This window comes from Arachis duranensis, chromosome 2, assembly GCF_000817695.3.
Source record: "Arachis duranensis cultivar V14167 chromosome 2, aradu.V14167.gnm2.J7QH, whole genome shotgun sequence".
Lineage (NCBI taxonomy): Eukaryota > Viridiplantae > Streptophyta > Magnoliopsida > Fabales > Fabaceae > Arachis > Arachis duranensis.
In genome coordinates, this window is record NC_029773.3 from 90775911 (window position 1) to 90800785 (window position 24875).

The 24875-nt window shown below is 31.5% G+C and overlaps 3 protein-coding genes and 1 non-coding gene across 4 annotated transcripts; 2 read left to right on the forward strand and 2 right to left on the reverse strand.

Annotated features, from left to right (window-relative positions):
• The first annotated feature begins 3778 nt into the window (after positions 1–3778).
• On the forward strand, positions 3779–5961 carry LOC107476009 (uncharacterized). Its single transcript, XM_016095723.3, has 4 exons — positions 3779–4228; positions 4730–4888; positions 5053–5134; positions 5279–5961. The coding sequence occupies exons 1-4, from the start codon at positions 3857–3859 to the stop codon at positions 5422–5424; spliced, it is 759 nt and encodes a 252-aa protein (XP_015951209.1). The 5' UTR covers positions 3779–3856; the 3' UTR covers positions 5425–5961.
• A 680-nt stretch (positions 5962–6641) lies between these two features.
• LOC107476010 (uncharacterized) lies at positions 6642–8035 on the reverse strand. The gene is made up of 4 exons (XM_016095724.2): positions 7656–8035; positions 7369–7451; positions 7176–7294; positions 6642–7050 (listed from the first exon to the last, which is right to left on the reverse strand). Exons 1-4 carry the CDS (start codon positions 7957–7959, stop codon positions 6930–6932), a joined length of 627 nt encoding a protein of 208 aa, XP_015951210.1. The 5' UTR covers positions 7960–8035; the 3' UTR covers positions 6642–6929.
• Positions 8036–8780: 745 nt separating this feature from the next.
• On the reverse strand, positions 8781–10418 carry LOC107476126 (universal stress protein PHOS34). The gene is made up of 4 exons (XM_016095869.3): positions 10110–10418; positions 9751–9854; positions 9127–9245; positions 8781–9006 (listed from the first exon to the last, which is right to left on the reverse strand). The coding sequence occupies exons 1-4, from the start codon at positions 10357–10359 to the stop codon at positions 8904–8906; spliced, it is 576 nt and encodes a 191-aa protein (XP_015951355.1). The 5' UTR covers positions 10360–10418; the 3' UTR covers positions 8781–8903.
• Positions 9942–10015, forward strand: TRNAN-GUU (transfer RNA asparagine (anticodon GUU)). Its single transcript has one exon. It is a non-coding gene; the product is annotated as a tRNA-Asn (tRNA).
• Positions 10419–24875: the final 14457 nt, after the last annotated feature.

Here is a 24875-nt window from a genome sequence, read left to right on the forward strand (position 1 = left end):
CTACGAACCCGAGTTAAATACTTGAACCCAAACTTTAGAGAAAATTTGGGCTCAAGTAGGGGCACTGTTCATACCCTGGCCCAATACAGAGGCCCAGGTCCAACTAAAAAGGCCTAACCTGAAGGGTTAAGCCTAGCTAAAGTCCCGACCTTCACATAAGAGGTCGGTATCACCCACGACTTGGTCTGAAGAAGTCGGATGTGAGATCAGCTGGCAGATAAACACTCATTCAAATGAGTAACCGCCCCTAAAATCTCTCTAACTGCTTCATAAAGCCATATCTTAACCTCCCCAAGATAATAGGGACGGTTAGCACCCTAAAGATACGGCACTACTCCAACGGTGGTTATTGGCTCACCACTATAAATACACTGACACCCCTCAGGTATCTCGAAGTCCAATACTCTCTAGACCTGCTCACACTCTTGCTAACTTAGGCATCGGAGTGTCTTTGCAGGTACCACTCCCCATTCACTCGCGAGCACAAGTCGGACGGAGCCTCCCGAGTTGCAGATCCTCCCGGAGTTCTCCGCCTTCACACACTTGGGCCGCCAGACGCCATCTACCTACTTAATCTCCGGTTACCTACCGTAACAAAAACTAAGAAAAATTTTTATTTGTATAAAAATGAGCCTAATAAATAATTATTCTATTTAATATATAATTAAGAGTATTTCTTTCTTTGCCAACGAATTATAGTTCAAATGACATAATTTCTTTATATTCACCTAAGAATTGGTAAAAAAAATACTTCTTTCTTTTATTAACTTTTTTAAACATTAATTATTTATTTTACATACAATATAAAAATAAATGAATATAATATTTATTTAGTAGAAGTAATTACACAAAAAATTTTGTTGTCATAGTATTTTATATTTAAATAATTATTTGTATTACTTTTTTATTAATTTATTCAAAAAATAATTAAACTTTAAAACTAATTGTATAAAATATTACAAATATAAAGTTAAGAGAAATTTTTATTTGTATATATGTATTAGTTAAATTTATATAACATAAATTTTTTTATTGTTGTGTTTATATTTAATATTATATACATAATATATATTTAATATTATTTTTTTTAAGATTCTAATATATCTTTTTTTTGGATTTAGTACATGAACTTTTAATTTATTTTTTATGTATTATTTATTTTAATTCTAAAGTCCAATAACTTTTTTTTGTACAGACATATTGTTTTTATTATTTATATACTAATTTTTTATTTTAAACTTCATCCCAATATCTGAGACTTGCCAAAAAAATTTAAAATTTGTAAAAAAAATAATTAACTTGATTAACAGGTTACCTTTTTAAATCCAGACCATTCAAATAAAATATAATAAATGAAGAGTTTAAATTTAACAAATTCACAAAGTGTGCAGCACTCCATACTTAGCAAAGAGCGTTTAAGGATGAGCCGATCATTTAAACACAATAAAATATACCATTCAATTTTACTAAAATATCAATTTTATTCTCACCATTCTTCTCCATCACTATTTTTTGCCCAATTCTTCTTTCACAGTTATCATTAACATTAATATCACTATAATCTTTAACCAAATACAAATCTCAATTTAAATTAAATTTAATAAAATCAACAAAAATTTTAATTTGTCGCATGAGAAAGGATAGAGGCGATCGACAGCCGGCAGTGAGAAAGGATAAATGATGGAGATGCTAAGAACAATGAGAAATTGCAGAGGAAAGCATGCATGAGAGAAAAACTGGAGATAGATTTGGGAGGATAGGGGATGAATTTGGAATTTTAAAAATTAAATAAGGGTAAAATTGTAAAAGAGTAGTGTCTCATGAATTATGTTTTAATGTCTCAATTATTGAGAGATACACAAATTTAGTATCTCCATGTCTATCAGTCTTTTTTTGTGTTTATAAAAAAATTGTATCTTAATAAATCAAACAGAGACGCGTGTCACCATGTCTCTTACCATGTTTAAAGAGCATGGTTCTGAAAACCGAACCGGACCGGCCGGTTTAACTGGAAAAATTGAAAACCGGTTACCTAATCGGTCCGGATAAGGTCAAAAACCGTCTAATAGAAAATTGGTGAAAAACTAATCGAACTGACGATTAACCAGTAAATTAAGAGAATTGGTCGGTTTTTTTACGGTTTATTGATTTGCATATTAAACTTTAAAACGGCGTTGTTTTGAAGGAAAAAAAAGAAAAAAAAAGAAAAGGGCTACGCAGAAGCCACGAACCCTAATGGCTAATTCGGTCCCAATCCTCATCTCACTATCTCAGTATCTCAGTCTCAACTCTCACCATCCCACCCTCTCAGGAATCCTAATAGCCACCACCATCGGCACCGCATCCCACCGCCATCGCCACCGTATCCCACAGCCCCTCTTCGCCGTCCCACAGCCTCTCTTCGCCGTCGCGGAGCTCCTCTCCTCCATCGCCGTCGCGGAACTCCTCTCCTCCACCGTCGTCGCCGAGCTCTCCACCTCCACCGTCGTCGCCGGTAATACTCTGCCTTCCACTTCGGCTCCTATTTAATCGTCGCCTACTCTGTGCTTGATTTTATAATTTTTTGATTTTTCTGTTCATGATTTGTTAAGTCTGTGTTCATCAGAAGTTCAGAACATGTTTATAATTTGATTTTTCTGTTCATGTTTCTGTTCCTATTTGTTCATGCTGGATTACATGATTTTGGTTGCTGCTTGATGTTTATCTGGATTACATGATTTTGGTTTCTGTTTGATGAATCTTTAATCTGTTTTTGGCTTTCTATTATGTTGCGTTTATTGGTGACTTGGGATTGAATGATGATCATTGCAAGCAAATTGAGGCTGGGGCTTTGAAGGCAGCTGGGGAATTTGTCATCCTTCTTTTCTTTGTGTGTTTATGTGTGCTTATTAATATTTATAGAGTTGTTTCTTGTTACTGTGTGTGTTTGTAATCAATAGCCAATAGTTGTGGATTTGAGAATATTTTTACTTTTTGCTGCTTCAATTTTGCTGCTTCATGAATCTATTTAGAAATAGGGTTTTGTTGCTTCTGTTTGATTCAATGACGAGTATAGGGGTAATTCATGATTCATCCATTGTTTGCTTCTATTTTCTTGCCACTTTGTTCTTATTGCTTCTTGTCTTTGATTTTCTGATTGTTATAGATGGAACAATCACAAAGTATAAGAAGTTTGCTTGAATAAAATTTTTCTCCAATGAGCAGTTACTTTAAAAATTGGCCGAGCCTTAGAACTTTGAGCAATTGCAATGTCATCTATCTTTGTCAAAGAGAACACTCCTTCCACAACAGGACTCAACCATTCAAGATGAAACATCATGATCTTTACCTGGAAACATTTGAAGCTTTGGAACAATAATACTCTGAAAATCAATTGGTAAGGTGATAACAAAGCAGCGGCTAAATTGTTCAATGATCTTGAGAAGAACATTATTCATGAAACTTTTATTGCTGAGTATCTTTGTATCTGTATAAGACTTGAATGCTTTCTGTAAACATCTTTGGCAAAGAAAAGTAGCCACACCCTTGTAATGCCAAAAAGAAAAGCTAGTAGTATTTAGTATTTACTATTGTGTCAATCACTAGTGATACTGTAGTATACTTCAAGGCTAAGCCTTGATTTTATATATTTAAAATTATTTTTAAATTTTTTAATAATTTTATTTAATATTTAATTAAACCGGTTGAATTTCGGTTAAACTTCGATCGAACTAGTAAATTATTGAACCAATAACCTCATCGGTTTATTAATCGGTCCGGTTCTCGCAACCTTGCTAAAGAGACACGAAGATCAACCAAACAGGCAAACACTACCTTAAGTATTAACACGCGCTGACGCGCAGAAGATCAACGTGAAATGGAGGACCAACTCGAGCTGAACCCTAACTCGCTCAATGGACTCACTGAGTCCAGCGCGCTACCGCACTCGTTAAAAGAAGTCGACGACGATGACGACGCGCCTGTTCTCAGCTCGCATGCCCTCGCCGCACTCAAGGAGTTCCTCTCCGAGCAGCAGAGCCACCACTCCGCCGCTGCAGAAGGAGAAACCGCAACCGCCGTCGAAGAATCCAAGGTTTCTCTGGTTTCGGAGGATTGGAGGTTGAGTCAGTTCTGGTACAGTGCGGATACCGCGAAGACCGTAGCTGAAGAGGTCCTCAAGCTCTGCAATGGCAGCGTCAATTCTCCCGTTGCCTGCATCGCTTGCCCTACCCTCTATGCTTATCTCAAGGTAATTTATTATTTCTCTTGTTTTCCTTTTTTTTATTTTGAATTTTAGAATTTCAGTTAAATTTTTTTTTTTCAATGTTCATTTGGGTTCAAATGTTACTGATTTGTGATAAAAGTGCAAAGCTAATGTTTTTAATCAAATGTTTAAATTTTTCGGTGAATATAGATTTTTATTATTATTATTAGTCACTTTCATTGGGAAATAGTTTGGAAATATGCGATGTGTTAATCTTCAAGTTCTGCATTGCTTTATCTTCAATATTAAGATTAGTGTAAGTGTAGTGTAGAGGATTGATTATCTTGGTGAAGAATTGAAGATGATAGTTACAACTTCAAACCCCTTTTGAGTGAAGAAATCAATGAGCAATGCCTCAGTTGTAATAATGATAAAATGTATGTTGATGTGGTTTGTTGAGTTGTTTTAATTTGTTTGATGCCATTTCTGAGTTCTTGTTTTTGCTTTGTCAGATATTTAAAAAATTTTCCTTTCTTGAATCTTCAGAACATGGATCCTAATGTTCCTGCACAACTTCTTGAGTATGACAAACGTTTTGAGCAGTACGGAAGTGATTACACATTTTATGACTACAATCACCCTGAGGAGTTGCCACCGGAGTTGAAGCATTCCTTCAAAATAGTAGTGGCAGATCCTCCTTACTTGGTGAGAGTTAAATTGATTGCTGAAATTTTTTTGGCTGAAAAATGAATGATGATCCATTGTGTGTGTGTGTGTGTGTGTATATATATATATGTAATACAAGTTATTTCAGTTTTGAAAACCTTGTGCTGGTTGATGATCTTATTGAGTTCATTGTTTGGTAACAGAGCAAAGAGTGCTTGGAGAAAGTTGCTGAAACAATTTCTGTGCTCATACAACCTGGAGAATCATTTTTGCTTCTACTCACAGGTATCAACAGATTTAATCCTGTTATCTTTCGTATCAAAGCACTCGAACCCATAGTTTATTCATGGAGTTCATACATGAAAATTTCCACCCATTTTTAACCCTCATTTGAAGATATATTAATTATTGTACTTCAATTAATTGCAGGTGAAGTGCAGAAAGAAAGGGCATCCGAGATATTGGGATTGCATCCTTGTGGTTTCAGACCTCAGCACTCAAGCAAACTTGGAAATGAGTTTAGGCTATTCACAAACTATGACCCTGGAACAAGACTAGGAGGGTGGGAAAGATAGGTATTTATGTCCCAGTAGCTTCTCACACACTGAATTATCTCATGTATGCTATAGATTTTGTCTTGATATAGTTGTGGTCAGTTCCTGGTTATGCACTAGGAAGATGAAAGAGTTGGAATCTGGTTCACAATGCTTCAGTTTGCCGATTTCACATTGTTTGGCATCAATGAAGCTGGTTTTCTTGGAATGATGATCAAATACAAACCAATATTTTCTTTTGTGGCGTGATGTTGCCTGAGTATCTTGAACAAGGAGCATAATTTTGACTTTGCTGGTTAAGCTATTGTACCAATGCTTACCAAGAATCTTAGTCTTGTTCATGTATTGAACAGTTAGTTGTATTAGATTGTGAGACAATGGTTTCTTTATCGGACTAGCCAAACTTCCACTCTTTTTCTGGTAGTGGAAGGTTGAGATAAATCTTTGAGCTAACCAATCTAATCTCAGTCTACATATTTTGTTGCTTGCAAATGATTTTAATGATACTTAACCTTCGTGACAAGATTGTTGAAATGAAATATCTACAGTTGCATGACACAGATTTGTTATTAGAAATGCTAAATGTACGTTCTTCTTTCACCGATTGGTCACATTACTGAATCATAATCGGCATATGTATTCAACTTTATAAACCATTTAGAGCCCTTTTTTTTTTTGCTTCTCTCTATTATTTGTACATGCCTAAGAGACTAAGAATCAGGTTTATATTCCTTATAGACAAAGGGTTTAAAGAAACAAATGTCCTTATGCTCTTTGCATGATGTGCACAATAATCACTTACACTTCCTATTAATGCTCTTCAAATTAAGCCATCCATATTATTTTAGAAAAATAATTTAAAAAGAACAACTGAGTTTCTCATAAATATGTTTTATTGACTTATCCCAACAATTCACGCCAAAAGATACATTATATCAAATTCACAATTTAGTAGAAATTTCAAAATAATAAAAAAAAATGTTGCACATTTACCATTATATATACATTTACCAGACAGTCTTTGAAGTTATAATTGTATGTTGGAGAAGTTTGAGTACCAGTTACAAATTTCTTTTACTTCGATGCTTAGTGTAACTTGATTCAGCCCTTAGTTGTCAAGTCCTAATTAAACTATCAATTTTAATTAGGAAAGGTTATAAGTCAGTTCTAGTCTTTAATTATTGATGGTAAAAAAAATGTTAAGGATACAAGGATATATATCTTTGACACCAGAGTAATGATACAAAGATTGCACATTAATTTTAATGCAATAATACAAACCTAGAAGAAAACATACAGGATTTACTTTCTAATTTCTTCACATACACATTATTGAGTAACTAACTGCTCTTATGTTACAACATTAATTGTAGTATGCAACATTGCAACACCTGCAATTCATTTTAGGATTGTAGCACATATATATGGTTCACATACATCAAACTTATTGTTGTTACATATTAAGTATATAGTTGAAACAACCAGTTTTGATGATTTACACTCTTGATTCAGAAAGTGATGACTGATCATGCAGTACCTGCACTTGTTTGCGTCTCTTTGGTATCCTTCTTGATAGGTGGTTTCACAATAAGGATTGGAACTTTTGCATTATGAGCACAATAGTCACTTACACTTCCTATAAACAATCTGCAACCACAGACAACAAGCATGATTCATGTGTTTTGTCTTTCATTTCATCTCAACACAAATTCATAACTACTTAAATATTTCTTGCATGAGATGATTTAGTAGGTTGATTAGAATATTTTTACCTTGAAATAGTGCCAAGACCCCTGCTACCAACAACAAGAAGATCCACATGCACTTGCTCTGCAGCTTGACATATCATTTCTCTTGGATCTCCCCTTAGAATTATTGTTTCTGCTTTCACCTATTTATTCCACAGATTTATGTGTAATACAGCAATATATGTTAATTAGAAATATGCATGATTTAGATATTTACCTTCTTGTCTTTGCACATGTGCAACCCACGTGAGAGTATGGCTGCAGATGCTTCTTCTTGTGATTTCCTCACGTAATCCTCAACTGATATTGCAAAAATTGTTGTCAATAATATAATTCTCATTATAATTATTGTCATTAAATATACACTAAGTATAAAAATTCACGTCCAGTTATTTTCATGTGATATTATACTTGAGAATCGATTCTCAACTTCACATGAAAATAACTGAGTCTTCCTCTAATGATAATAAGTATGCAATTAGAAGTAGATTATGTATGACAAACCATTAGGACCAATGATAGGGTAACCATACTCAGCAAATCTTGGTTGAACATGAACAAGAAACACCATTCCTCCTTCATTCTCAACCATCCCTGCATGTGCTTCTTCTGCTGTTGAAGCATAACACTTAGAAGCCATGTTCTCAAATAGGTTTTCTAGGGCCCATTTAAGTGCATAGAAGCTTCCCTCACTCTCATCAATTGCCACCATCACCTTCATCTTCATCCTCCTCACTTCCCTACCACCACCACCACCACCACCTTCTTCAACAACTTTGGTAGTAGTAGCACTCGTTTTCTCCATCATACTAATTCAATTCACACACTCTGCTTCTTTCTTTGTTATGCCTATGTTATTTTATATGTATGCTATTAACACTATGCACATATATGTAACATATAATGCACACTAATAACTAATAAGGTGATAAAAACATGCCATCTTGTAATGATGATCATTTTGCCGCTATCTCTTGCCAAGGGCTTTTGTGTCATTTCATTTTGTAAATGTTTTTCAGACCTGGCAGCTTCTGCTGTGTGCAAATGTTGTATGCACGTAGAAAATTGAGAATACGTGTAATGTTGCTACCATGCGTGTTCACAATAATGTTGCATGCAAAAATGGCACAGGGATAAGCACTATTTTGTTTATTCTTTTTTTTTTTTGGCATAAGTTTGATAGAATTTCATTCGCGAGTGTATTTCAATTGTTCAATATAAATTACAGGATATTTGACACGGTTTGCAAGCCAATATGGGACCTTAATTTTCATGGAACAAAAAAATTCTGAGGTCTTATACGTTATTGTTATTTAATTTATAGATGTTGATCATCATTCTTATTCAATTGTTTTTTCTTTTTATATTTATGTTGAATGCATATGTATAGAGTTGTCATTCACTTCCATAAGCTCTGATTTCAAACTTCAGGATATAATTTATAGAAGAGAAAACTATTTTAAAAAATTATATGAAGTTTTTTAAGAATGCTTAGATATAACATTAATAAAAAAATTAAAAATAAACTAGCAACAAAATGACAAAAAAAAAACTTTTTTTAATTCAAAAACTAAGCCAAATTAAACACCCTAAATCATAACAACAAATAAAAAAGAAAAAGTAGCAAAATAAACCACAACACAGTACAACAAATTTTCATATATCTGCATCCCTTATTAATTATTACAAATTATTGAAAATGAGACATGCATAAAATATATAACATGACTGAAACATAAGCAGAAAACGGCATTAGTGTTGCTTTTTAGTTTGATCCTCTGGTGGTGGCTTCACAATAACGATTGGGATTTTGACATGATGAGCACAATAATCGCTTACACTTCCAAGGAATGCCCTGCCACACCATAATGTAACAAAATTAATTAAAACCATACATAATGATATAATTGAAATCAAAATAATTATTATATTAAATAACATAATTAATTAACTAATTAAGAGCAACGATACTAACCTTTTGATTGTGCCAAGGCCACGGCTACCTATGACCAGAAGATTAACATTCATTTGCTCTGCGGCTTGACAAATCATTTCCCTTGGGTCTCCTTTCAAAATTATACTTTCTGCTTTCACCTGTTTGCATTTTCATTCATAATAATAATAATAATAAAGAATTATTTTAGCCCTCAAAGTTTTAGACAAATCCTAATGTGATCCCTAGTATTTTAAAGGTTCTATTTCAGTTCTAAAAAATTGAATGTCTTACAATTAAATTTGACTCAAATAATTAACAAAAAACTTATACATTAGTAATTGTAATTATTAATAGGTCGATTTTATTTACGTATTGAAATCGAACATTATATCGACTCTTAAATATACTAATGATTCATATTAAATTTATTTGTGGAATAACATTCAATCTATTTAAAATTTTTTAAAACTAAAATAAAATGCTTAAATCGTTAAGTCCAAATTAGAGTTTAACTCAAGAACCAAAAATAATCCTTTATCCTAATAATAATATTGACACCTTAGTGTAACTTTTTCATTCTAATAGTGCACCTTTTAATTTCTTATATTTAGTTTTATCTCTTTCTATTGTTATAGCTATGATAGACCTGAGTGAGAATTTTACCAACTTATCCTTGCACATCTTGGAGGCTTTAGAGAGAATAGCTGCGGAACTTTCTTCCTGGGCTTTCCTAACAGATTCCATAACAGCAGTTGCAGGATAAAATGCTGTTGAAGGAAAAGAAAATAAAAAACATTGAATAAATGCTTATAAAATAGAGATTAATATTATCTGTATTCAATTATTTTCAAGCAGCTGGAGTAGCTCAGTTGGTTAGAGCGTGTGGCTGTTAACCACAAGGTCGAAGGTTCAAGCCCTTCCTCTAGCGATAACTTAATATAAAAGCTAAACGTAATAATTTCATTTTTTCTTTTAAGCTAATGAAAAGTTAATTGAAATAGAATAAGGATTAGGGTACAAACCAGCTCCAGCGACTCCAACGGGGTAGATATGTTGTTGGAATTTGGGTTGAACATTAACAAGATACACCATTATGCTGCCTTCTTCATTGTTATTATTATTGTCAATGAAGAAGTTATCAAGGGCCCATTTTAGAGCATAGAAGCTTCCCTCACTCTCATCTATGGCCACCATCGCCTTCATCTTCATCCTCCTCTCTTCTCCACCACCACCTTCCTCCATTATTTTCTTTAATTTGTATGAGTATATCATATGTGAACAATAATAACACTACTACAACTCTTTTATTTCATATGCTATTATGACACTTTTGTCCCTCTTTTAGAGCCCATGTAAAAGAAAAAATAATATAATGGTTCTACGCATTATTATTACTATTCATAAATGATATTATCTATTTTCTTAATTATTGTCTTTCAAATAAAATTTAATGCTTTTAGAAAATAATTATCCCCAAACTCAAAAAAAACATATCCAGGTTCATGAATATATATTGGATAACTGTGTAGCTCCAAATAAATAAAAGATTTCCAAATAAATAAAAGATATAAACTTAAGATTCTGTTTTTGTGTGTCTCTTTACTGAAAACTGTTTTGATACCTGGCAGCAGCAAAGGCATATGCATGCATGAAGATTGAATACGTGTAAGACATCGAAGAAAAGTGTTGCCAGTAATGGCTTTGCACAACAGAACAAACTTTAAAAGACAAATAATAATAATTCATATTAAAATACATCCTTTATTTGCCATATCTATATGACGCAACCAAAATATATCCTTTCAACAAAAACTTATTAGGCGGCCATTAGAAATTTATCCATTGTTGAATTTATCCATGTCTTTAAGCAAGGATGCTAGTATATTATTCCAAAACAAATAATTATACAACAATGCTAGGAACCAGCTCTATATAAGCCAACCAACTGATAAATTAGAGGCATCGGTGATTTTAATCAGATGTTGCTACTGATAGACACACGGATATTTTTTTTCTTGTAAATTAGATAGTTTTGGATATGATTTCTATATTTCATGTGTTACGCATTAATAAAACATAATTAATTATATGTACCCAACTAATTAATGATCAAAGCATCTGTTCCATAATTCTCTCCTATAACTAGCATATCTTCTCTCATGTTTTAAACGTAGTCAACAATAATTTAAAAAACAAATTAAATTATAAATTAATAAAACTAATTATAATTAATTATGTTGTTCTATTCTTAGCTGATTATTAGTTAGTTCTATATACTTTTTCATAATCCATATTATATAAAAGATTAATTATTAGGTAGTATTCATCGCGACAACTACATAAATAGGTTAAAAAATTTTGAAATGGAAATAAAATGAGTGATATACTTTAACATGGTAATTTTTGGTGTTTTTTAAAATTGTGGGAGTACACAAATCAGACCCTCCGATTTGTGTTTAAAAAGTTAAAAAAATCCAGAGTACACAAATCGGAGGGTCCGATCTGTGTTAAAAAATTTGAAAAAATTCAGAGTACACAAATCGGAATATGCGAGTTGTTTGATTTTAAAATTTTGCTTAATAAATCACATGGTCCGACTTGTAGGTAGGCAAATATGAATTTCAGAAGCTAAAAAACGGACCCTTCGAGTTGTTTGTTGTTATCAATTTTTTTATGAAAGGAAAAACTCACATGGTGCGAGTTCTATTCACTGACACCACATGCCTTCTTCATTGTTATTATTATTGTCAATGAAGAAGTCATCAAGGGCCCATTTTAGAGCATTGAAGCTTCCTTCACTCTCATCTATGGCCACCATCGCCTTCATCTTCATCCTCCTCTCTTCTCCACCACCACCTTCCTCCATTATTTTCTTTAATTTGTATGGGTATATCGTATGTGAACAATAATAACACTACTACAACTCTTTTATTTCATATGCTATTATGACACTTTTGTCCCTCTTTTAGAGCCCATGTAAAAGAAAAAAATAATATAATGGTTCTACGCATTATTATTACTATTCATAAATGATATTATCTATTTTCTTAATTATTGTCTTTCAAATAAAATTTAATGCTTTTAGAAAATAATTATCCCCAAACTCAAAAAAAACATATCCAGGTTCATGAATATATATTGGATAACTGTGTAGCTCCAAATAAATAAAAGATATAAACTTAAGACTTTGTTTTTGTGTGTCTCTTTACTGAAAACTGTTTTGATACCTGGCAGCAGCAAAGGCATATGCATGCATGAAGATTGAATACGTGTAAGACATCGAAGAAAAGTGTTGCCAGTAATGGCTTTGCACAACAGAACAAACTTTAAAAGACAAATAATAATAATTCATATTAAAATACATCCTTTATTTGCCATATCTATATGACGCAACCAAAATATATCCTTTCAACAAAAACTTATTAGGCGGCCATTAGAAATTTATCCATTGTTGAATTTATCCATGTCTTTAAGCAAGGATGCTAGTATATTATTCCAAAACAAATAATTATACAACAATGCTAGAAACCAACTCTATATAAGCCAACCAACTGATAAATTAGAGGCATCGGTATTTTAATCAGATGTTGCTACTCATAGGCACACGGATTTTTTTTTTTGTAAATTAAATAGTTTTGGATATGATTTCTATATTTCATGTGTTACGCATTAATAAAACATAATTAATTATATGGACCCAACTAATTAATGATCAAAGCATCTGTTCCATAATTCTCTCCTATAACTAACATATCTTCCCTCATGTTTTAAACGTAGTCAACAATAATTTAAAAAACAAATTAAATTATAAATTAATAAAACTAATTATAATTAATTATGTTGTTCTATTCTTAACTGATTATTAGTTAGTTCTATATACTTTTTCATAATCATATTATATAAAATATTAATTATTAGGTAGTATTCATCGCGACAACTACATAAATAGGTTAAAAAATTTTGATATGGAAATAAAATGAGTGATATACTTTAACATGGTAATTTTTGTTGTTTCTTAAAATTGTAGGAGTACACAAATCGGACCCTCCGATTTGTGTTTAAAAAGTTAAAAAAATTCAGAGTACGGAGGGTTCGATTTGTGTTAAAAAATTTGAAAAAATTCAGAGTACACAAATCGGACCATGCGAGTTGTTTGATTTTAAAATTTTGCTTAATAAATCGCATGGTCCGACTTGTGGGTAGGCAAATATGAATTTCAGAAGCTAGAAAACGGACCCTTCGAGTTGTTTGTTGTTATCAATTTTTTTATAAAAGGAAGAACTCGCATGGTCCGAATTCTATTCACTGACACCACATGGCTGTAAAGCAGCTGTATTTCCCACATCTGAGTCTAACACCACTTTTTCTTCCATATTCAAATTAAAAAGTGACATAAATACGAAGATTTCGAACCGCTATCACAAATTCTATATGAACGTACTCACCAATAAGGCAGAAATCTATAAGTAATAATTGGTTAAATAATTTAATAAATTTAATTAAATTATTATTTAATAATTTTTATTTATTAACTTTACATCAAATTAATTATTTTTTATTTTTACCCACCCAAAAAGTTACATATGCATATTGGTTCGGTAACTAAGAATTTGAAAATCAAAATCGCAATAAGCTCCAAAAAAAATGGGTCATACCTCAAATACTTAATTGATCTTAGACAATTATTTTTTAAAGATTATTTTTCACATACAAATTTTTTTTATACAAATCATTTATATTTTTATCTTCATTTTTTTTATATTTCTTTTTTTTCCGTATTTTCTCCTCCTCTTTTTCTTTCTCCTCCTCTTCTTCTTCTTCTTTTTCTTTCTCCGTGTATTTTCTTTTTCTTTTTCTTTTTCGTAATTTTTATCTCTCATTATGGTCGTCATCAACACCAGCTCTTCCTCCTTTTTTTATTGAAATTTCTTCTCCTCTTTTCGTTTTCTCTTTTTCCTTCATCAAAATCACTAGAAAAAACGAAGAACATTATTCAATATAATGTTTTATTATTATTCTATATTTTTTTCTAGATTGTCTCTGTCATGTGCCTCATCCTTAACCAGCAAAACATTAAAAGATTTCAAGAAAAAATATATTGTCTCTCTCCTATATTGGGTGTATTTCTGTAATTCTTTGGGTGTATTTCTGTAATCGTTTGGTTTATTTCTGTAACTGTTTGTGTGTATTTTTGTAAGGTGTATTTCTGAAGTTCCATCATCTTCAAAACAATTTCAAAACTTGATTTCAGAAATCATGAAAATCGAAAAAAAAAACAGGAAAAGATCGAAGGCAAAGAGAGAACGCACGACGGTGATCAAACAAATTTGACAAAAAACTCAAAAAAGGAAACGAAGATGAAACACGCGAATATGGTATGGTTCAGTGACGCGCGCGTGTTAGATTTGGCCCAACTTGTAAGACTTATAAGCCAAAATGACTTGTATGTATAGCACTCCTCGTTTTTTAATTTGGATTTTGATCTTTATATATAATTTTTTTTATCAGTGACGGGCCCAAGGCCCGATCTTTATATATAATAGTTTCAAGTATTTATAGAAATAAGCAATTAAGGTTATTGTGTGCAAGAATGCAAGATAGAATTAATCCAAATTTCTATTCTTTAACTTATAAAGGTTATATTTTATGTTTAAAAAAACTAATTATTTATGTTTAAAAAATCTTTTAACAATGTATTGTTATTAATATTTAGTGCATGTTTGCATTTTTCTTAATTTGCTTGATTTCATGGGCACATTATTTGTGTACCTTTATTACTTGCAGTTTGACATTATGATGAAGTTCATGAATAATCTAAACGATTTTATATGATATATCCTCCCTATGACATATACAAAACCTTAAACAAATGACATGATTATGCGAATTAGAATCATTACTTTTCGATGTGACCTGTTCTAACTTCGCTTTCTTCTCGAATTACATATATACTTAAGACCTGTTCTAATGTCTATTTAAATCAGTGAATGTGTATAAGACACATCACCATATAAATCGAAAATAATGACGTATTCAAATATTTTCTACCGTACTTCTGAGCGATTAGTTTTGTATCTTGGTTTTCTGCGTGTATAACTGCCATGTTTTTATCCTCTTCTGCCTTTTGTTGAACCCGAATTGTGTGACTTATACTTGTTTTTCGTAGTGTATATTTTTTCCCAAGTTTGTCTTATGTTTGTCTATATTTATATACACGATAACCTTGATTGAGTATCTACTTTGGCCAATGTTTACGGAAGTTGTGTTTTTACTTTTTAATATTAAACTCTTAAGTTTGATGATATATTATGGGTTCTCTTTGATCTCAAATCCATTTTGTGCGTTGTTATTTTCATCACATCTATTTGTTGTTTCATTTTCTTGCCTTAATTTCTTCTATGTTGTCACCGTGTGGCTCGAATTTTCATGTAGGATTTTTGTTGTCTCTTTTTCTTTTTTTGGTATAAATTATTTTTCTATCAACAATTGAATATTGGCACTTTGAATTTAATCACCCTTTCCTTTGTTGGTCTTTTTAATATGTCATCTTTCTATTTATTCGATATTCTTCTTCGGTAGGGCTGGAAGTGAGTCAAGTCAGCTTATGAGCTAGTTCGAGCTCGACTCGTTAATAGCTCGATAAATTAAGCTCGTGAGCTAGTGAGTCAAGCTTGAACTTGGAGTAATTATCTTAATTATTTAAAATTTTATATTATTTTTTATATATAATTTTAATGTAGGACATAAATAAAAAATTTATAATTTATTGATAGATAACAATATATAAAATTGATCTTTTTAAATATTTTTAAAATATATAAGTTATAATTGTAACACCCTAACTTTTAGCACGTCATGATCGTGCCAAAAGTAAGGAGTTACTAACATATTCTCCTTATTTACTATTTAATATTGAGCCTTTAGGTCGATATCGCGTTTCAGCTTATAAGAAAATACCAGAAAATTATTTGTAGTAATTAAAATCACACAATTATTAATAATAATAAATGCTATACAAATGAATTCAATATAAAACTCAAATACAATACCTATCCCTCTGGATAAAATAAAACTTAAAGCAACAAAGGTGAGGGGACTCTATAAAAATAACAGGAATCACAAGTAAATCTACTAGTCGTCTGCATCTTCTAACTGAATCTTCGAACCTGTGTCACTGAAAGGATGGAAGATTTTGGGGTGAAAACAAACCACACGTTCTCGGTAGGGAATGGGAATGCCGTAAAAGTAATGAATTTAATGCAAATAATTAACTTTACTCAATAAAACTATTTTGTTAACCCTTTGGAAATACTTTTATTTCTACTTTAGATAAATAATTACTTTTCTTTAAATTTCTAAACTCAAAACAAATTTTAAATATAAAACTAGTCACATTTTCTGTCTCTCAGTCACATAGTTAATCCTCAATCAAATGTCAACTCGTAATCACTTTAATACACTCACAAACAAATAGTGCAAGTAAGAGATTCAAACCAACATACAAACAAGTCAAACAGCACAATCACAGAGAAGTAATACAAGCAAACACAACCAAATACAAATGTGCAAACAACATGATGCATGTCTATCCCTAACGCAGGCCATGAGCTCATGTGTCAGTTGCCTACCCGCTCCCGACATTACCCGGGCACAAGTTCCAGATATGGCTTTCCAGATGCATCAGTGTGCTTATAAGTCGTATGGCTAGGCCGCATCAGTGTGACTTTCCAAATCAATAAGCGTACATCTGAAAAACAGTTCTCAGTGTGTGGGCGTCCCCACTTTACATTTGGCACTAAGGCCCGAACAATGTCACATCTGCTCTCCTATGGCAGACGCTTCATTAATTAATATATTCATTTAATCTTTGTTCCCTGCTCTCCTGTGGCACAGATTCATTTTCTTAAAAAAAAACCAAACTCAAAACAACACTTAGAACAAAATATCTCCTTACAAAATTGGATTTAAAACATTATGTTTTTCTTAATAAATCTAGTTTAAAAATAGAATACACCTTTTCTCAACTAAATAAATCTCAAATAATTTAATTTTTCAAAACCAAATCTTTTAAAATAACTTTTCAAATAAAACCTCAGATTTTTATAAAATTTCGGCAGCACTTCCCCTAAAATTCGGGGCTAGCCACCCTTTTTCGGGTCCCAACTGAACCATTTTCAACCTCTTTTCAATCGAGAAATCAAATACATATTCATCAAATTCAGTCACAAACACAACTCAAACTCATCATTCAGTCATTTCAAACAATCATAAATTATTTACAAATACCCACTAGACTTCCATGGCATTCATAGTTTAAAAACAATTAATTTCAAAACAAAATCCCCTACCTCCGTATGAAATCAAAATCAACAAAAGTTTTGGAAAAACTTTCTGATCGAGCTGCTGAAGAGAAAAACGTCAAGAATCGTCTGTACCTCCTAGAACTCCAATTGGCCGAACTCAAGAGGAAGGGGAACTACGTTACTGTCGACTTCTTCCGGACAAAAATAACACCAACATGTAGAGAAGAAAGATACGAACACTTTTATCGGATTATATTTTTTATTGGAGTTGCAGATCTCAAAAAATCGAAACCGAAAGATCAAAGGGAGTCATGGTTCCTCCCTCACCCACGGTCTCTCTCGGCCTTTCTTTCTTCTCCCTGTCTGTGGCGATAATGAATTAATGAAAGGAGATAGGTAGATATTTTGATTAGTGAGGATGGTGAATTGTCATTGTTATATGTGTAGATGTATACATATAAGCCACGTTTCAATCTCTTTTCTTTGTTTCCCTTAAAGGCTCACGGTTATATACAGAGAACTAAGGTAATGAATATAATAAATGGTGATTTGGTGGCATTGGTTATATATATATATATATAAAACTATGTTTCATTTCCTTTCTTTGAGCCAGTTCGTGAGCTCGAGCCAGCTCGTGAGCTTTCGGTGAGTCGAGTTTGAGCTTAAGAAATAGGCTCAATTGTTAATGAGTCGAGCCGTGAGCCAAGCTCAATTTTTGTGAGCCGAGCTTGAACTTGGTCTAGCTCGACTCACTTCCAGCCCTATTCCTCGGTTAATGAGTTTGCACTATATATTTCTATTCTTCTTGATCGTTGTTTGTTGGTGCTTGAAATATGTAGAAAAATACTGTGTTGGGTTTTAGTTTCAGGTTATCATCTCCTGTGTGTGCTCATATTTGGTGATTTTTAGATAGTTAAATATAATTTTTAGATTTTCAATAAAAATATTTTCTTTAAATTCATTGTTTTTGTTTCTAAATTATATTTTTGGATTTTTTTCTCTGGATTAGTTTCTATCATTAATTATTAATCCATTCATTTTTTTTATCTTTGTTTTGTGTTAGTTCGCACCGATTCAGATGATGTTCTAACCGACAAGATGGAGGTTGGGTTTGAAAGCAAACAAAAGTTGCGCCGATCCTTGACTCTAATTGTACTCGATCTCGATTTTTTTAGCCGTCGATTGTGGCCTTTTATAATTTTAAAGGAATCCGTTTCCTTGTCGATTTATTTCTTAGCGACTCCATTTGTTGAAGTTCAATTTTTCACTACGTTATAACAACAAAATAAATCGTTCTCTTTGACTATTTTAAAGAACGGTTTTACAATCATTACATCAATTTTTTATTAAAAAATAAATTTTTAATATTCTTTAAATAATTTAACAAATATTATTTATGAACAAAATAAATTTAAAACAAATATTAGTTTTTCTTTCATTCAATTACCTCTAAAATTTAACATATAGTATTGTTTTGACACTTAAAAAAAAAATCCAAAAAACTAATCAGAGCCCAACAAACTTTCCGCTCGTTCCTCCCACCATTCATCATCTTCCCTTCCTCTACTAGCGAGCCCTGACCCACCACCATAACCCATCATTCATCATCGTACGCTAGCCATCGTCGCAGAACTTTACGCAACCCTCACCGTACCATCGAGCCCCAATCCACCGTTGAAGGAAGCAGTTCGTGGTGTGCCATCGTTACGTCTCTGCCTCTTTCTTCGCCGCGCATACGTGGGTCATCTTTGCTGCTATTCTCGCCGCGTACATGGCATGGGTCGTGTCTACCCTTCTCTTCTTCTCAGCGTGCGTGGTTGTTGCTGGTTTTCTCCTGGCCGTCGTTGCTAAAGCCACTCCTCGCAGTGCGTGGTCTGCTCCTATCGTTGTTGCTGCTTCTGAATTGCGCCCTGTCTCGCAATCCTCTGCCTCCTCAGCTCGTTGTGACTCAACCTCAGTTTAGATAACTTAAGTCTCTTCTTATTAATAACTAACCTTGTAATTCGCTGGATCTGGAATAAATGTCCCAATCCCAACTTGATATCTTAGAGGACCACCATAACCCAAATGGAAGCAACGGATTAAGAATTTTGATTTTGTAAGTTCTAAGTTTTAAGGGTCCTCTACGAGCTTTCATGAGCTCTCACTTTCAAATCAAGATTAAAGGAAAAGTAGTAGTCATATTTCTGTATGTGTGTTATTTTTATATTTATATATAAAAATATAATGTTGATAGCATGATTTTAAATTAGAATCTATCTATGTTCTCTTTTATAGCATGATTTTATAACAGTGTTCTCTTTTGTTAATAGAATCTATTTATATCAATGTTTTTAGTTAGAAAATAACCCACTCCTCCAATCTAGATATATATAAGTTAAAAATGTGAATGCATATGATTATTCTATATCATAATTGGGTCCAGAATTTTGCATCATAGGAAGTAAGGGATGACTCTGACTTATGTCGCCAGAAGTAGGTAGCATCATATTTGAAACAATATTAGTATAAGTAAGAGGAGGAGTTTTTTCCAAGTTGGCTCACAGTTACTACTGGTGAAGCTCTTCATGGATGGCTCCCTATTAGAGTGATTCTTTTCAAAAGTTAGATAAAGTACTTTTTTAATTAGATTTTAGAGTTTTCAATTTAAAGAGCAAATGTTAGAAAGTAAAAATTATGAATTTATGGACATGATAATGATAAACCTACTTGTTATTTAGCTATTTTAACTCTCTTTTATTATTGTATTTTTTGCAAAATTAAATGCTATAGTTTGAGGTTGTTATGACTTAAATTAGTATTATAGTAGTTAGAAAAATAATAATGATATAATTAGAAGTATTTATGTCTTAGAATAGTATTATAATATTTTGTAATGATGATGTAATGTGAGATTGTGGATCTTATACATAATACTTTATATATAAAATTTGATGGTAAATGTTCAATTAGTTTTTTTTAGTAATTTGATTCAAATGGTTAAGGTTATTTATTGACACTAAATGAAAAAAAAAATAGTTGGAACTAATTTCAATGCAACATAAAAAATTATTGTAAATAAAGAATTATACAATTATAAAAAAACGTTGTCAAAAGTTACAAAAGACAATAGTGTTAAAATCGTTGCTAAAGGCAGCTACAAAATGACAATGGTATTAAAACCGTTACAAAAAATAACACCGAAGACAACAACTTAAAACCGTTGTTTTTGTGAACAACAAAACTACAACAGTTTAAAACCGTTGCCTATCCAGTTATGGTTTTAAACCTTTACGTCATGAAAGAGAACGGTTCTAAACCGTTTTCTATATAATAACGATTCTAAATCGTTCTTTAAAGATGATTGTCGAAAACCATTGTCTATATTAATAATTATGGCAACGATTTTTTTTGTTGCTGTTACCTTAAGTATTGACAATAACTGCATATATTACAGGTCAAAAACTATCGTCAAATTGTTACCTAAAGTTTTAGAAACGGTTTTTTGATTTATGAAAATAATTTTTGACTGTTACAAAAACTTTTATTTGTTGTAGTCCTCGAAACTACAATCCAACACAATATTTTTTTGTTTACATATTTCAAGCACCATTAGACAGAAATTAAGGAAAATAGAAATATATAGCGCAAACTCATTAATCGAGGAAGAACAATGAATAAATTGAAACATAACACATTTAAAAAAAACGACAAAGGAAAGGATGATTAAATTCAAAGTGGCAATATCCAATTGTTGACTAAAAAATAATTTACACGGAAAAAAAAAAGGAGACAACATGAATCCTACATGAAAATTCGAGGCACATGGTAACAACATAGAAGAAATTAAGGCAAGAAAACGAAGGATAATTGCCAAAAATAGTAAATAGTAATTACTTGATTATTTATTTTGTACTTTATCAGGACAAGTAAATAATTATATCAGTATAAATAATATTGGTATTATATATTATCTTAACTTTAAAATATTTTGATGAAGTTAAACGGATCAAAAATATAAGTAAAAGTTTTTTATTCGATACATTTAAATAAATATTTTAATAAAAACCTTTTTTTGATATGGGTCTGTCTAGTTAAAAAGAAGTAAACTGTAATTCTCGAATTTCGTAAATTCCAAAAAACTTAAGAATCATATTAAGGATTTACAATTTTAATTAAGAGTAAAGTATACTTTTTGTTTTTAAAGTTGATAAAAGTTTTAAAAATATCTTTAAGTTTTATTTTATTTTAATTTTGTTCTAAGTTTTTAATTTACATCAAATATATCATTAACAGTTAAATTTTTAAAATATTTAAGAATAATCTAACAATAATACATAAAAATTATGCTTAATTTATTTGAGTTAAGAATTATTTTTATGAAATTGTTGTTGAATTTGTCTTAAAACTTTTAAAAAACTAATCGTTAGGGATATATTTGATGTAAATCGAAAATTTATAGAACAAAATTGAAACAAAAATAAAACTTAGAGATATTTTTAAAATTTTTATCAAATTTCATGAACAAAAAATATACTTTACCCTTTTATTAATTATTTTTTAAATAAAACATAAAATAATTATAGCTCAATAGTTAAAAATCTATATAGATTATAAACTTTGTGTGAACCAAGTTCGATTTTGTATTATAATTGTATAAAAGATAAAAAAAATAAATAAAATAAATAATATAAAATAAAATAAAAATTGTGATGTTAATTGGACAAAAATTTCACTCCAACCATTACAATTCTCTATATCTTTATATATAGGTACATGAAATTATTATCTTTCTTCCTGTTTAGCAATTATTCAATAATTTTTATTATTTAATCGAAAAATTGATACTATAATACTTATGAGCTAGTATAACAAAATTAATTAGGAAAATTCTGTGATGCTGAAGAAAGATTCTTCAACACATGCTGAAGCTTATGTGTCAAAAGATGAAGGAAAATACGTGTCCCTCAAGAATGATGGCATGGCCTGAACCGTTGCATTTGGTGCTGTCGGCACTTTAGAAACAACAAAATCACGCGTCCTCTACTTCAAACTGGCACATACTTTCAGCACCAGCAGAAAAAAAATCTTTTCAGCACGCTAGCAATGGCCATTGGCCAATTAATTAAGTTTACAAAAGTAATTTTTTTTTTAATGTAATATTTGGTTTTTGGTGGAGTTGTGTTATTGGTCCGCTGGGCCTTGGAAGTTGGATTTTTGGTGGGTTATGGAAAGTGATAAAAACGCCATGGATATAATCATGGGCTCCGCAAAATGTATGGAGGTTACATTACCCTAACAAAACTAATGGGCCTTAGTAGGAAAAAACAATGGGATTGAAATTCTTATATGAGTTGCAACCAAAAAAAAAAAATTAAAAAAGGAAATTCTTATGTGAAATAATTAAGTTTCAAGTAATTTATTAATAATTATAAACACTAATTATGTGTATACTTAATTAATAATTTATGTTATTATTTTAAACGATGGACATGATTAAATAATTTAATTATCTATTGAAGATAGTGAATAATTGATTCATGTTTAACTTATTAATAATTATAACAATTAATTATTATAAATATGTATATCTTTATTTAAGAAAAAATTTATATTAATGACGTATATTCATTATTTAAATAATAATTAATATACATAATTAATACTATATCAAAATTAAATATTTTTGTTAGTGTTAAGTTAAATTATAGTTAATAAAATTTATTTACGTAATAAAGTTAAGTTAAATATTTTTGTAAACGGATGACAGTTGAACTTTATCAGTAGAAACTGATGTAAGTAGAATTATCATGATAATATGTTTTTCGCAAAAATGCTATTTGTGTAGCTACATTATCCTGATTACTAAGATCAAATTATTCTACCTTCGCATGCACTCAAATTACTTACTTTTCAAAAACTATAAATTAGTAAACCAACTAGAGATACAGTTGGAGTTTAGGGTTGATGAGAAAGGGTTTATAGTATAGAGTTGGACAAACATGGTTAAACTTTGACGGTGTACGATTTAGGAGTTATGATTTAGAGTTAGTAGGTTTTGTAAGTTACATTTTGGAATTTATAGTTTATGTTAAGGTTGCGAGAACCGGACCGATCAATAAATCGATGAAATTACTGGTTTAATGGTTTATTGGTTCGCCTGGAGTTTAACCGGAATTCAACCGGTTTAATTAAATATTAAATAAAATAATTAAAAAATCTTTATATAACTTTGAATATATAAATTCAATGATTTCTACCTTAATAAAATTCAAAATTTCACAATTTCACATCATAAATTATTCATAATTTAATATTAAAAGTTCACAAACAACTTCAATCATCAATGTTCATAACAAAAAAACAACCATAGGCCCAAGGCATGACCCAAATTGCTTTCATTTACACAACCACAGACGGTTTCTTCTTGCACATCACCTCAAGCAGATTTTCTAACATCCACTTGTAAGAACTGACACTCTCATCAAATAATAGACCAAACCCAAAGATCGTGGTTTCTTTGCGGTTGTTAGACCCTGGAAAAATCACAAAGAGGTTATGTCAAGAATCCGACGCTGATAATGGTTTGTGTTGGTAGAAATTGGCGGGACAGTGGTCGATTGTGAATGTGTGGTTGGTTGCACAGTGTTTAGAGTCTCTTGTAATATGAACTTACTGATAGACCGAATGTAGCTGATAAAAGGCTCTAGGGTTAGAAGAAAGTTAAGTAGCAGTCCGAAGTTAACAAAAGTTTTAACTTAGCAAATTACATCATCATCAACCCTACAATCTACCAAAGTTTCAACTTAGCAACTTCACAGAAAGAAAATCAAAACAAAAGATAAAAATTTGGAAATTAACCTACTAACAACAATAACATGACAGCTACCAAATCCAGAACTTCCCAAAAACAGTGGTACATCTTCCAGAACATACTAATGCCAGTGGAGTCATCTTGCAAGGGTATTAACTTCTCTGCAAGCATGCTATTTGTGCATGTTAACTTTCGTAACTAGTAACATCCACTTACTTTAATTTCTCACACAATTAACTTACTAACTATCCAACTGCTAGCAATTATGAAGCCACCCGGTCACATGGTAATACCACTTCATCATGCATGTCGAGTGCAGTAAAATTATAACTATAATAACATACTTCACAGCTAAACAACCACCTCAAACAGGAGAGACAATATCTTTGGTATACTTTATTTCATTGTATTCAAAATATCCAACCAACTACTGATTCAAAGACTTGCTTGTTTTAATAGAACTCAAAACGTGGCAGACTTTGAATCAGAGCACTCTTCTAGTCTGGGTGTATTCTCTTTTGGCGGGCGTTGGGAAACTCAACCAGGCGACACAATACACCGGTTTCTCCGCCGGGTGTGGCTCTCGCTTAGGTTCCAGCGTTGGGAGGCAACAGAGAGGGTTGGCTTCAGGGCAACCAGGGAATGCGAAGTCGTTTAAAATACAGCCACCGGGTGTCACCGGACGAGACGTG

Bases quoted from the DNA above. Each gene is read 5' to 3' on its own strand.
- LOC107476009 (XM_016095723.3), top strand. From the start codon at position 3,857: ATGGAGGACCAACTCGAGCTGAACCCTAACTCGCTCAATGGACTCACT. The intron at 4,229-4,729 runs GTAATTTATTAT...TTGAATCTTCAG, and splicing joins CCCTCTATGCTTATCTCAAG to AACATGGATCCTAATGTTCC. The intron at 4,889-5,052 runs GTGAGAGTTAAA...GTTTGGTAACAG, and splicing joins TGGCAGATCCTCCTTACTTG to AGCAAAGAGTGCTTGGAGAA.
- LOC107476010 (XM_016095724.2), bottom strand. From the start codon at position 7,959: ATGATGGAGAAAACGAGTGCTACTACTACCAAAGTTGTTGAAGAAGGT. The intron at 7,295-7,368 runs GTAAATATCTAA...TGGAATAAATAG, and splicing joins ACATGTGCAAAGACAAGAAG to GTGAAAGCAGAAACAATAAT. The intron at 7,051-7,175 runs GTAAAAATATTC...CTGTGGTTGCAG, and splicing joins GGTCTTGGCACTATTTCAAG to ATTGTTTATAGGAAGTGTAA.
- LOC107476126 (XM_016095869.3), bottom strand. From the start codon at position 10,359: ATGATATACTCATACAAATTAAAGAAAATAATGGAGGAAGGTGGTGGT. The intron at 9,246-9,750 runs GTAAAATTCTCA...AAATGCAAACAG, and splicing joins AGATGTGCAAGGATAAGTTG to GTGAAAGCAGAAAGTATAAT. The intron at 9,007-9,126 runs GTTAGTATCGTT...ATGGTGTGGCAG, and splicing joins GGCCTTGGCACAATCAAAAG to GGCATTCCTTGGAAGTGTAA.